The sequence below is a fragment of the Apodemus sylvaticus genome, chromosome 21 (genome assembly GCF_947179515.1).
Source record: "Apodemus sylvaticus chromosome 21, mApoSyl1.1, whole genome shotgun sequence".
NCBI lineage: Eukaryota > Metazoa > Chordata > Mammalia > Rodentia > Muridae > Apodemus > Apodemus sylvaticus.
Window position 1 is genome coordinate 44,449,678 of NC_067492.1, and position 12,707 is coordinate 44,462,384.

Below are 12,707 nucleotides of genomic sequence, written 5' to 3' on the forward strand. Positions count from 1 at the left end.
ACCAGAGCAGCCCACCTGGCCAGCATGGGGAGTCTGAACAGAAGTCGGCTCCTTTGGGCTAATCAGAAACTAGATGCCCATTGCCAGAGTTAGTTAGCTACAGGTGGTGGAAAAAAAGTAATGCTTTTTTCCTGATAAAAAGAAACTGGCTTCACAAGATTTCTGAGGAATGCTGAGTTTTGTTTCTCATTTTGTCTGCTTACCTGGTCAAAGTCTAGCCTAAGCTAAGCCCAGATTGTCATTAGGACATTGTCAGTGGCACTGCCATTTAGGGTGTCTGCTGTGAACCTAACAAGGTCCAAAACACAAAGTCCTTAAAATACAAAGGGTAAACAATTATTTGCATTATGTAAGCAAGAAAGAGTTTACAAAATATACCTTGACATTACCTCAATTAGTTTTGAGTATCAAAAAGCAAAACCAAAAACTATTAAGAGGCTAGTAAAGAGCTTATGCAAGCATGAGGACCTAGGTGTGATCCCTAGAATCAACATTTAAAAAGCCCAGCATGGTGGCATGTGCTTGCAGTCCTAATGCTGGTAAGGCAGGGACAGAAAGATACCTGGACCTTGAAATCTGTCATTCCAGTGTGATTCTCCTACACTAGACCTATGAAAGACAATATCTCAAAACAATACAAAACAAAATAACAACAAAACAACAAAAGCCAAGGTGGCGACTCCTGGGGACAGACACCCAAGGTATGAGGACCTCTGATCTTCACAAGCAGACATGAGTATGCATTTGCACATGCTCTTTACAATCATCCTGAGGCCTATAAGAAACATTAAACATGAGTCTTTTCTGACAAATAATATAAAGCCTGTACTTAGGACAAGGAATGCGAATCTTTTTATTTCCCTCTCCTGGAAACTTTTATCTAAGTGTTCCCCTGCACCTCATAAACAACCTTTGTTAAATAAAGCAGCTAGCACCCCTAAGCCATGCCTCCTCCTACCCCATACAGTTTCATATTAAAGTGGCTGACCCCTTCCATCTTCATTTCCAATGTACTGATTCTTTCAAGACTAGTCAATCAAAAGACTGTGAGGCTCAGCTCCCAGCCAATGGGGAGAAGACACAGTTACCAACTAGTTAGAATAAAAACCAAGTGCATTTCCTTCCCCTTGGTGCCGATCTGCTTAGGTGAGCAAGGCACCTACCCTTCATCAAGAATAGGGACCCATGGCTCCAGATACATAGGTAGCAGAGAATGGCCTTGTCTGACATCAATGGGAGGGGAGGCCCTTGGTCATGTGAAGGTTTGATGGTCCAGTGTGGGAGATGCTGGGCAGGAGAGGGTAGGTAGGTAGGGGAGCACTCTCATAGAAGCAAAGGGGAGGGAGGAGAGGGAGGTTATGGGATGGGGGACTTAGGGAGGTACCAAAGATGTGGTATATCATTCAAGATGTAAACTAATGGAATAATTAATAAAAAAGAAAGGAAACAAAAAAATTAAGTAAGAAAAAGAAAAGATTAATAAGCCTTGTGCAGACACTTTAATTGAAGTGGTGGTCTCTTTCTTTTCTCCACCACCCAAATTTACTTGTAACAGGCCAATTAGGGGCAAACTATGTCTTTCTGGTGAAAAAAATAAAATCTGCTTCTAGCCCGAGTGAAGGAATGGATTGTAATGTCCTTTTCCTTAATTCATGAAGCTAAGCATTTCAACCACCTGGTCAAATTACCTGGTCAAGGGACAACCTTACAAAGTTCATTAAAGCTACGCTAAGGCAATAGGAAGAATAATTATCCCTTTTCTGACATATCTACTTTAATAGTCAGTTTACCACAATCCTGGCCCTTGGTATAGTCTCCCATGGAACATCCACATGCCTTTGCTGAGTCAGCCTGGCTGTCTGAGTCTTGACTCAGAAGGAAGAGTATGCGTCTCATAAGGTACTTGGTCTCAGGAATTAGCAAAATGATCAAAAGAAAGAAAATCATAATCTTCCTGAAAAATTTCTAGCCCTAGTAGCAATTAAGTGTTTTAGTTTTAAGAAAACTACTTTTCTGTACAACAATGCCTGCTGTAAGGATGTTGAACATTTCTTAAGGTGCTTCCCAGCCATTTGAATTTCCTCAGTTGAGAAATCTTTGTTTAGCTTTGTTCCCCATTTTTTAATAAGGTTGTTTGGTTCTCTGAAGCCTAACTTCTTGAATACTTTATATATATTGGATATTAATCCTCTATCAGATGTGAGATTGGTAAAGATCTTTTCCCAATCTGTTGGTTGCCATTTTGTTCTATTGACAGTGTCCTTTGCCTTACAGAAGCTTTGTAATTTATTTATTTATTTTTTGGGTTTTTTTTCCCCCTAAGACAGGGTTTCTCTGTATAGCCCTGGCTGTCCTAGAACTCACTCGGTGAGGAACTCACCTGCCTCTGCCTCCCAAGTGCTGGGATTAAAGGCATGTGCCACCACCGCCCGGCTAAGCTTTGTAATTTTATGAGGTCCCATTTGTCGATTCTTGATCTTAGAACATAAGCCACTGGTGTTCTGTTCAGGAACTTATCCCCAGTGCCCATGTGTTTGAGACTTTCCCCCACTTTCTTTTCTACTAGGTTCAGTGTATCTGGTTTTCTGTAGAGGTCCTTGATCCACATGGACTTGAGCTTTGTACAGGGAGATAAGAATGGATCAATTTGCATTCTTCTACATGTTGACAGCCAGTTGATCCAGCACCATGTGTTGAAAATGCTGTGTTTTGGCAGCAGCGGCGGCAGCAGTGCAGCAGTGGCTGGTCCAGCCGAAGGGCCATCAGCAGTGGAACCAAGGCGACACAGGGTCCAGATAGGACCTGCGCCCACGAACACTGACCTTCGATGGCCAGCCGGGCTACAAGCACATGCGGATTTACAGTGCCTTTCACCGCACAGAAGCCACATCAGAACTCTGCTTCCTGCCAGTCACGAGAGACTTGCCTCCATCTTGGTTTCGGACTCCAGAGAGATCTGACAGACTGAGGTACACAAACATAACCCGAGGCCAACATTGCGGGGGTCTAAGCCTGACGGGTGTTGGCCTGCACCCAGGCCCTGGGCTGTTCGGGGGCCATCGGGGTGCCAACCCTGCCAGGAGGTTTTTTGCCTGCGCCAGCACACATGCCGCCATTTTGCCTACAGGACGCCAGAGAGCTCTAGCACGCAAAGCCATAACAGGTATAGCCTGAGGCTAACAAAGTGGGGGTCTAGGCCCCAAGAGGCCCTGGACTGACCCCAAGAACTGGGCGGCTTGGTGGGCCATCTGTGTGTCAACCCACCCAGGAGGTTGTTAGCCCAGCAGACTCTCCCAGCACTTTCAGGGAGCGCGAGTGCACACACACCTGCCATCCTGGCCACCTGACAGACCCAATTAACAGTCATAGTCCTAGGGGAACTTTGCTCAGACATTGGCCTCCCAGGCTTCTACCTGGATCCAGGGCCTGAGCAGCCAGGCTAGCCTTGTGTGCACCAACCCAGTTGGGAGATCGGCTGCCCAGCAGAGTAATCAGCAGGCGGAAAAGGTCCCGGCAGCATACACCATCAGCACTCCCTGAAGGTGCAAATGGGCTCCATCTGGTTCACAGACACAATCTGGGGCAAAGCACACTAGAGCTACAAGGGCACCCAAGAGGAAGACAGCACATCAGCAATCAGCTACAGGGGTAACCCAGCCATATAGTGTTGCAGTAATAGCCCCAGAGCCCCTCAGGAGGCCCAAACACCAGCCAGGGACAAGACCAACTAACTCTAGAGAACAAGATGGCAAAGGGCAAACGCAGGAACGCTACTAACAGAAATCTAGGCAATATGGCAGCATCTGAACCAAACTCTCCAACATCAGCAAGTCCTGGTTATGCCAACACACCAGAGAAACAAGATTTGGATTTAAAATCACTGATCATGATGCTGCTAGAAGAACACAAAAAGGACATAAATGAATCTCATAAAGAAATACAGGGGAACATGCATAAGCTAGAAACCCGTATAATGGAAACAGAAAAATCACTTAGAGAAATGCAGGAGAATAAGGCTCAAGAGACAGAAGCCAATAAAGAAGAAACGCAAAAAAAAAAAAAAAAAAAAAAAAAAAAAAAAAAAAAATTAAAGAAATGCAGGAGAACTTGAGTCAAGAGGCAGAAGTCATGAAAGAGGAAACACAAAAATCTCTTAAAGAATTACAGGAAAACACAAACAAACAAATTATGGAACTGAGCAAAACCATCCTGGATCTAAAAACAGAAGTAGAAACAACTAAGAAATCACAAAGGGAGACAACTTTGGAGATAGAAAACCTTGAGAAGAAATCAGGGGCCATAGATGCAAATATAAACAACAGAATACAAGAGATGGAAGAAAGAATTTCAGATGCCGAAGATACCACAGAAACCATTGACTCAACAGTCAAAGAAAATGCAAAATGCAAAAAGCTTGTATCCCAGAAAATCCAGGAAATCCAGGATACAATGAGAAGACCAAACCTAAGGATTATAGGTATAGATGAGAGTGAAGATTTACAACTGAAAGGGCCAGCAAATATCTTTAACAAAATTATGGAAGAAAACTTTCCCAACTTAAAGAGAGAGATACCTATGAATATACAAGAAGCCTACAGTACTCCAAACAGACTGGATCTGAGCAGAAATACCTCTCGCCACATAATAATTAAAACCCCAAATGCACTAAACAAAGAGAATATTAAAGGCAGTAAGAGAAAAAGGCCAAGTAACATATAAAGGAAGACCTATCAGAATCACACCAGACTTCTCACCAGAGACCATGAAAGCTAGAAGATCCTGGGCAGATCTCATGCAGACTCTAAGAGAACACAAATGTCAGACAAGACTACTATACCCAGCAAAACTCTCAATCACAATAGATGGAGAAACCAAGACATTCCATGACAAAACCAAATTTACACAATATCTTTCCACAAACCCAGCTCTACAACGAATAATAGGAGGAAAACTCCAATACAAGGAGGGAAACTACACCCTGGAAAAAGTAAGATAATAACCTTCCTTCATCAAACCCAAAAGAAGATAATCACTCAAATATAAAAATAACATCAAAAATGATAGGAAGTAATAATCTCTATTCCTTATTATCTCTTAACATCAATGGACTCAATTCCCCAATAAAAAGACATAGACTAACAAGACTGGATAAGGAAACAGGACCCTACATTTTGCTGCATACAGGAAACACACCTAAATGTCAAAGACAAAAACTACCTTAGAGTAAAAGGCTGGAAGACAATTTTACAAGCCAATGGTCTCGGGAAATGAGCCGGAGTAGCCATTCTAATATCAGATAAAATCGACTTTCAACCTAAAGTCATCAAAAGGGACACTGAGGGACACTTCTTGCTGGTCAAAGGAAAAATCCACCAAGAAGAACTTTCAATTCTGAACATCTATGCTCCAAATACAAGGGCACCCTCATTCGTAAAAGAAACTTTACTAAAGCTCAAAGCACACATTGCACCTAACACAATAATTGTGGGGGACTTCAACACTGCACTCTCCTCAATGGACCGATCAGGAAAACAGAAACTAAACAGGGACACAGTAAAACTAATTGGAGCTTTAGACCAATTTGATGGATATTTATAGAACATTTCACCCTAAAGCAAAAGAATATACCTTTTTCTCAGCACCTCATGGTACCTTCTCCAAAATCGACCATATAATTGGTCACAAGAAAGACCTCAACAAGAAGATCGAACTAATCCCATGCCTCCTATCAGATCACTGTGGTGTAAGAGTGGTTTTCAATAGCAACAAAAACAACAGAAAGCCCACATACACATGGAGGCTGAACAATACTCTACTCAACGACACCTTGGCCAAAGAAGAAATCAAGAAAGAAATCAGAGACTTTTTAGAATTTAATGAAAATGAAGGCACAACATACCCAAATCTTTGGGACACAATGAAAGCAGTGCTAAGAGGAAAACTCATAGCCCTGAGTGCCTCCAAAAAGAAAATGGAGAGAGCATATACTAGCAGCTTAGTGACACACCTGAAAGCCCTGGAACAAAAAGAAGCTATTACACCCAGGAGGAGTAGAAGGCAGGAAATCATCAAACTCAGGGCTGAAATCAATCAAGTGGAAACAAAGAGAACCATACAAAGAATCAACGAGTCCAGGAGCTGGTTCTTTGAGAAAATCAACAAGATAGATAAACCCTTAGCCAGACTGACCAAAGGGGACAGAGAAAGTATCCAAATCAACAAAATTAGAAATGAAAAGGGAGATATTAAACAGAAACTGAGGAAATCCAAAAAATCATCAGATCCTAATACAAAAGCCTATACTCAACACAACTGGAGAATCTGGAGGAAATGGACAATTTCCTAGACAGATACCAAATACCAAAATTAAATCAGGTACAAATAGATCATCTAAACAGTCCCATAACCCCTAAAGAAATAGAAGGGGTCATAGAAAGTCTTCCAACCAAAAAAAGCACAGGACCAGATGGTTTCAGTGCAGAATTCTATAAGACCTTCAAAGAAGACCTAACACCAATACTCTTCAAACTATTCCACAAAATAGAAACAGAAGGAACCATACCCAATTCCTTCTACGAAGCCACAATTACGCTGATACCAAAACCATAGAAAGATCCAACAAAGAAAGAAAACTTCAGACCAATCTCCCTGATGAGCATCTATGCAAAAATACTCAATAAAATTCTTGCCAACCGAATCCAAGAACACATCAAAACGATCATCCACCATGATCAAGTCGGCTTTATCCCAGGGATGCAGGGTTGGTTCAATATACGGAAATCCATCAATGCAATCCACTACATAAACAAACTCAAAGAAAAAAACCACATGGTCATTTCATTGGATGCTGAAAAAGCATTTGACAAAATTCAGCATCCTTTCATGCTTAAAGTCTTGGAAAGAACAGGAATTCAAGGCCCATACCTAAACATCGTTAAAGCAATATACAGCAAACTGGTAGCCAGCATCAAACTAAATGGAGAGAAACTTGAAGCAATCCCTCTAAAATCAGGGACTAGACAGGGCTGCCGCCTTTCTCCTTATCTTTTCAATATTGGACTTGAGGTACTAGCTCGGGCAATTCGACAACATAAGGAGGTCAAAGGGATACAAATTGGAAAGGAAGAAGTCAAACTATCATTATTTGCAGACTACATGATAGTCTACCTAAGTGACCCAAAAAACTCCACTAGAGAACTCCTACAGCTGATAAACAACTTCAGCAAAGTGGCAGGTTATAAAATCAACTCAAGCAAATCAGTGGCCTTCCTATACTCAAAGGATAAGCAGGCTGAGAAAGAAATTAGGGAAATGACCCCCTTCACAATAGCCACAAACAGTATAAAGTATCTTGGGGTGTCTCTTACCAAACATGTGAAAGATCTGTATGACAAGAACTTCAAGACTCTGAAGAAGGAAATGGAAGAAGACCTCAAAAAATGGGAAAACCTCCCATGCTCATTGATCGGCAGGATCAATATAGTGAAAATGGCCATTTTGCCAAAAGCAATATACAGATTCAATGCAATACCCATCAAAATCCCAACTCAATTCTTCACAGAGTTAGAAAGAGCAATTATCAAATTCATCTGGAACAACAAAAAACCCAGGATAGCTAAAACTATTCTCAGCAACAAAAGAAAGTCTGGGGGAATCAGTATCCCTGACCTCAAGCAATACTACAGAGCAATAGTGTTAAAAACTGCATGGTATTGGTACAGTGACAGGCAGGCGGATCAATGGAACAGGATTGAAGATCCAGATATGAACCCACACACCTATGGCCACTTGATCCTCGACAAAGGGGTGGAAAACATCCAATGGAAAAAAGATAGCCTTTTCAACAAATGGTGCTCTTTCAACTGGAGGTCAGCATGCAAAAGAATGCTAATTGATCCATCCTTGTCTCCTTATACTAAGCTCAAATCCAAATGGATCAAGGACCTCCACATAAAGCCAGATACTCTGAAGCTAATAGAAAAGAAACTGGGGAAGACCCTTGAGGACATCAGTACAGGGAGAAAGTTTCTGAACAGAACACCAATAGCATATGCTCTAAGATCAAGAATTGACAAATGGGACCTCATAAAATTACAAAGTTTCTGTAAGGCAAAGGACACCATCAAAAGGACAGATCGGCAACCAACAAATTGGGAAAAGATCTTCACCAATCCTACATCAGATAGAGGGCTAATATCCAATATATATAAAGAACTCAAGAAATTAGACTCCAGAAAACCAAACAACCCTATTAAAAAATGGGGTACAGAGTTAAACAAAGAATTCTCACCTGAAGAATTTTGGATGGCAGAGAAACATCTTAAAAAATGCTCAACTTCATTAGTCATTAGGGAAATGCAAATCAAAACAACCCTAAGATTTCACCTTACACCCGTCAGAATGGCTAAGATTAAAAAATCAGGGGACAGCAGGTGTTGGCGAGGATGGGGAGAAAGAGGAACACTCCTCCATTGCTGGTGGGGTTGCAAATTGGTACAACCACTCTAGAAATCAGTCTGGCGGTTCCTCCGAAAACTGGGCACCTCACTTCCAGAAGATCCTGCTATACCACTCCTGGGCATATACCCAAAAGATTCCCCAGCATGTAATAAGGATACATGTTCCACTATGTTCATAGCAGCCCTATTTATAATTGCCAGAAGTTGGAAAGAACCCAGGTATCCCTCAACAGAAGAGTGGATGCAAAAAATGTGGTATATATACACAATGGAGTACTATTCAGCCATTAGAAACAATGAATTCATGAAATTCTTAGGCAAATGAATGAGCCGGAGAACATCATACTAAGTGAGGTAACCCAGACTCAAAAGATCAATCATGGTATGCACTCACTAATAAGTAGATATTAACCTAGAAAACTGGAATACCCAAAACATAATCCACACATCAAATGAGGTACACGAAGAACGGGAGGAGTGGCCCCTTGTTCTGGAAAGACTCAGTGAAGCAGTATAGAGCAAAATCAGAACAGGGAAGTGGGAAGGGTTCAGTGGGAAAACAGGGGGAGGGAAGGGGACTGATGGGACTTTCGGGGAGTGGGGGTCCAGAAAAGGGGAAATCATTTGAAATGTAAATAAATATATCAATAAATTAAAAAAAAAAGAAAGAAAGAAAATGCTGTGTTTTTCCCATTGGATGGTTTTTATCTCCTTTTGTCAAAGATCAAGTGACCACAGGTGTGTGGGTTCATTTCAGGGTATTCTATACTATTCCACTGATCTACCTGTCTCTTACTATGCCAATGCCATGCAGTTTTTAATCACTATTGCTCTGAAGTACAGCTTGAGGTCAGGGATGGTCTATAGCACAATGTTAACTGAATATTGTTAAAGTTTCCAATTTAAAGAAGAGCTGAAATCACTACAGATGACAAGTCAAATAGATCTTAAAATATGCCATGTGATTTAAAATACACATTTATAATTTACTTATTAAATAGAAACTCTGAGTTTCTAGAAGTTCATTTTCTAAAAAAAAAGATATATTGTAAAAAATGAATCATTTTCTGAAAAACAATGTGATTCAGAAAACAGCATACATATTATCTTTCTTGATCACTATAATAAAAGGCACATAGCTCTGTTGCATAAAATTCACTTAGGGATACACACAGCATAGATAACATCCTCAGTAGATTTCAGTAGGCTAAAAACTGACCTGAGTTATGAAAGTCAGAGTATTTTTAAAGATTCACTTTGCTATTACACTCATGTAAAAATACTAATTCCAGTTACCTGCTTATAAAATGTCATTGGGAAGGTATGAAGCTGAGGTTTCTTTAATGAATAAATAAAACTTCATTAGTAAATATGGTATCTAGAATCTTAACACCATCCATGGACATTTGAAGGGTTATAAAGAATTCAGGGCAGCAGCTAAATAACCCAGCCTGGAAATGCTCAGCCTGCACTCGGCAGGACGATAGGGTTAGGCCAGCACGATGGGGTAAAACACAGCTTTTTCTCTTTCCAGATGGAAATCCGCTTATGGCTTCATGGAATGTGCCCCCTGCATGCTCTCTAACATGTTTCAGAACTTTGGTAGGAAAAAAAGAGAGTCTTCTTTTAAGGTAGTTCAGAGCATTTCTTGCTTGCTTTGGCCACTGAATAGGAATGGAAGCATGTGTTTTACATTCCTGTTCACAGGAAAATGCTGCCTATGTTAACAACCTGCAAACATTCAACACTTTGATTTGGAGTGAGAACGGACACAATTTTCTCCTGAGGGAGAACATTCTTAATGTCCTCTTTTGAAGACCAGTTTTACGTGACCATGGGGAATGCAGCCAATTATGCTTCCGGGTTCCTCAGCCTTTCCCAGGCCTCGAGAGGTTACCACTCTTTCCCCTGCAGTGACTCCAACCACACCTGGCACAGGAGACGTGGAAAATACACAGAAGAGAACTGGAAAGAGCACGGATTTGAGTTCTTTCCCTAGTTTTTGTTTGGTCTTGTGTAATGTGTATAAAAACCTCAAACTGAACTCTGGGAATCTGGCCTCTGAAACCTTCGTCCCTCATGGATGATGAAAACAAGCCAAAGATGATTCCTCTTCTAGCACAAACATGCGTTTAAATAAAAATTCTCAAAACTACAAAGACAATAGTATTGCATACAGTGAGAAGTTTGAGTTTTTAGTTAGCTTGATTCATAATCTGTCACACACAGATTCTAACTCTAAAATGACAGCCCTTTTGATAAATATGTTATTAATACTCAACATTTTATAGTATGGGATAGGAAGATGCAGAGTAAGTTGATTGTCATTGCTAAGTTTGTTCATACATATTCTGATTCAGTTGTAGAAATAGCTAAAAAATTATTATTCAAATAATTATAAATAAAGAGTTTTATTAAACAACTAGGTGAGAATGAAAATTACCAACATATATTTACTGGAGAAAAAGAGAACTTTCAAAGATGACCAGTAACTATGGTTTATTGAAGCAATAGTCAAACATGCCTTTTAGAGTAAATGAGAAATGTTCTCATATCATACAAAAGCAACTACAGTTTTCATAGCCTTCTGCTGGAATCCCCAAGCTGAATGCAGATACATTCACACACAGTCTTAAAGTACTTTACTTTCTGGAACTGTTGGACACCACTAATACCTTTCCAATCTAGAAACTCACCAAAGAGCTAACAGTGTGAAGTTCCACCCAAGTCCAACTCCACCCAAAGGAAAAACATAACCCAAGATATATTTATTCCTAACAACTTGATAACAGAGAAAGAAAATAGGTTCCAAATCTTCTCCACTTACCTAGGAGTTTTGCAATGATATAAAGAGCTTGTCCCCAAAGAAACAATTTCCCATCACGGCCACAATTACTTGGAAACCGCTTCTGACTACCAGGGTTTCTTTTTTCATCTTCTACAAAGTCAGCTGGCACATAATAGTACTTTGGTACAACAGGATATCCTACAGAGTTAAAAACAAAAGAAAACAAAATTACAACAAAGCAAATTTCTCCTTGAAGAATCCATGAGGACAGGACAGCAGGGACAGAGGTGGCTTGTAGAAGAGCAGATTCAGTGAGCTATGGAGAAGTGTGACACTCTGATCTCCTCAGACTTCTGTAGGAAAAATATATGGAGAATCTTCTCTAACAGCAAACAACTTTGGGTCTCAGTTTCTCTCTCTCTCTCTCTCTCTCTCTCTCTCTCTCTCTCTCTCTCTCTCTCTTTCTCTTTCCCCCCATATATGTGTGTGTGTATATGTATACATATATATGTGAGTGTGTATAATATATATGTATATATAGTATACAGATATTGAAAGCTATAAGTGAAGTTATTTTAAATAGGACTAGCCTTTAGAAGCACTGTAAATGATATTTAATCTTTAATGAAGAATTATAACTTTGAACCTTCTGTTAGTATAAATAAAACCCTATAGTAAGCCCATATTCTACTGTTTGGTATCACTAAAGAAAAAACAAACTTTTCTTAAAACATATCTTTTAAAGCTACACCTTTCAAAATTAAATCATTATTTAAGAGATACCTTGCAAGGTGTGGCAGAGAGTTATAAGAGTAATCCACAGTAAACTTAATTTTGTAATAAAATTAAACAAGAGCTTTGAAATTAGGCTGCCTTCTTCATACATGAATGGATAGTAACGTGTGTATACCATCAGAGAAGGGCTACGGTTTGTGAGGAACCGAGAACGCCACTCTGAGAGTGCAGTCACAAAGTAGAGTGCTATAGGAAACCACTTCCCTGTGTCTACGATCCCTCCCTGAATGCTAAAAGGCCTGATGCAGAAATTTCAAATATTTCAGTATTGCATCAGACAAGTACATATTGAAAACACAACTCCTTTAAAAATTTAGTATTAATTTTTAATTTAAAAATCTTCATCCATGAAGATATCACAACTTTTAACATTACAAGCATTGAAAGGGTAAAACAAAATGTGAAGTATTTAACTGAAGTATTCCTGGAATCCTGCGTGCGCACTCATGCACACATGCACAGGCACACACTGAGTCACAAACTTCATGTGCAACAGGAATGGGGTCCAGTGCTATGAATGACAGTCCGTGTGTTATGTCCATAAAACTGTATATGTTTTGACTAGCACATCAAAATTTAACTTATATACAATTTTCAAAGCTATTCTCATGAGACTATAATTCTATTAATATTTCCAAACCCCAAAGATATCTAGGATACTGCCC

The 12,707-nt window shown here is 40.0% G+C and overlaps 1 protein-coding gene across 7 annotated transcripts in view; it reads right to left on the reverse strand.

Annotated features, from left to right (window-relative positions):
• Phkb (phosphorylase kinase regulatory subunit beta) overlaps positions 1-12,707 on the reverse strand; it is a 185,136-nt gene that overhangs the window by 80,254 nt on the left and 92,175 nt on the right. For all 7 annotated transcript variants that reach the window (XM_052167173.1, XM_052167171.1, XM_052167170.1 and 4 more), the window contains one exon: positions 11,287-11,445. In XM_052167173.1, the coding sequence (XP_052023133.1) occupies positions 11,287-11,445 (159 nt within the window). The remainder of the gene's footprint in view (positions 1-11,286; positions 11,446-12,707) is intronic.